Genomic DNA, 1,148 nt, shown 5'->3' on the forward strand with positions numbered 1-1,148 from the left:
GCCCTCGGCCAGCCGGCATGGCCGCGAGCGGCAGCACGGGCGGTAGCTCGGGCTCCTGGTGGAAATCGCTAACGAACAGCAGCAGGAAGAAGGGCAAAGAGACCACGGCGCCGACAGCTCCGCCTGCACCTGCGGAGCCCGCCGTGTCCGCGCCACCCAGCCCGGACTCTCGGGAGAACCTGCACCCCAATCTCCCCGGGGGCGCCGGCGAGCCCCACAAGCCAGACAAGCTCTGCGGGGAGAAACTGGCCAACAGCCGCCGCAACCTGAAGATCTCGCGCTCCGGCCGCTTCAAGGAGAAGAGGAAGGTGCGTGCCACGTTACTCCCAGAGGGTGCCCGGGCCTCCGAGGAGGCCGGCGACCCTGAAGACCCCCACGAAGAGAAACAATAGCCCGAATGCCTCAGGACCATGTCCTAGGGCCATCGCCGATCCTCAGTCTGCCCTAGGACTGAAAAGTCCCAGTGTTTGGGGTGCCTCATACCACCAAATTCAGAATATTCTTCCAAGGCTGCCACCGTGGTTCTCATGGGCATTGAAGTGTCAATTGAATTTTCAATATGTCATGACTGAAGGAGGCATTAAACTCTGTGTGTGTGTGTGTGTGTGTGTGTGTGTGTTGGAGCTTGGGTTTTTACCCTTTAAAGTTATCCGATGGCTTCAGCAGTACTTGGTAAGAGAGGGCACTTGGGCTCAAACTTCACGGCCCCTCCAATGAGGAATATTCAGGACTGGCTCCTGAGACACTGCTGTTTTCAAAGCCTGGGAAATGCACTTTAGACGCACGTCTGTAGACTTGAAGTGAAGGAATGGGGAGAGAAGGAAGCATTTTAAGTAGAAATGTTTCGAGGCAGGAGAGCATTTGTTGTTGAGTACGACACTTTCCCGCCTGTTCCGTGTGGACTATTAAAAGTTATTGCACTGTAAGACTTCTGTATTTTTCTCCCCCTCCCTCATCCTTAAAAGCAGGCAGTTTGAGGTGACAGAGTTAATCATTTGCTACACAACATAGCAGCTGCTCTTGAAAAGCAGTCTCGAGGACATTTCTAGAAACCAGCAACACCCGGACTGGAACCAGTCAGCCAGATTTCTCAGCTTACTAACCGAATGCACAGAAGTGGGAGGAGAGGTAACAAGCCATTCTTCCCA

At 54.4% G+C, this 1,148-nt stretch overlaps 1 protein-coding gene across 1 annotated transcript; it reads left to right on the plus strand.

Annotated features, from left to right (window-relative positions):
* Positions 1–17: 17 nt before the first annotated feature.
* PRR15 (proline rich 15) lies at positions 18–926 on the plus strand. The gene has a single exon (XM_004702751.2). It carries the CDS (start codon positions 18–20, stop codon positions 390–392), a length of 375 nt encoding a protein of 124 aa, XP_004702808.1. The 3' UTR covers positions 393–926.
* Positions 927–1,148: the final 222 nt, after the last annotated feature.

The sequence above is a fragment of the Echinops telfairi genome, unplaced genomic scaffold, assembly GCF_000313985.2.
Source record: "Echinops telfairi isolate 266 unplaced genomic scaffold, ASM31398v2 ScPeMD7_23;HRSCAF=83, whole genome shotgun sequence".
NCBI classification, from domain to species: Eukaryota; Metazoa; Chordata; class Mammalia; order Afrosoricida; family Tenrecidae; genus Echinops; species Echinops telfairi.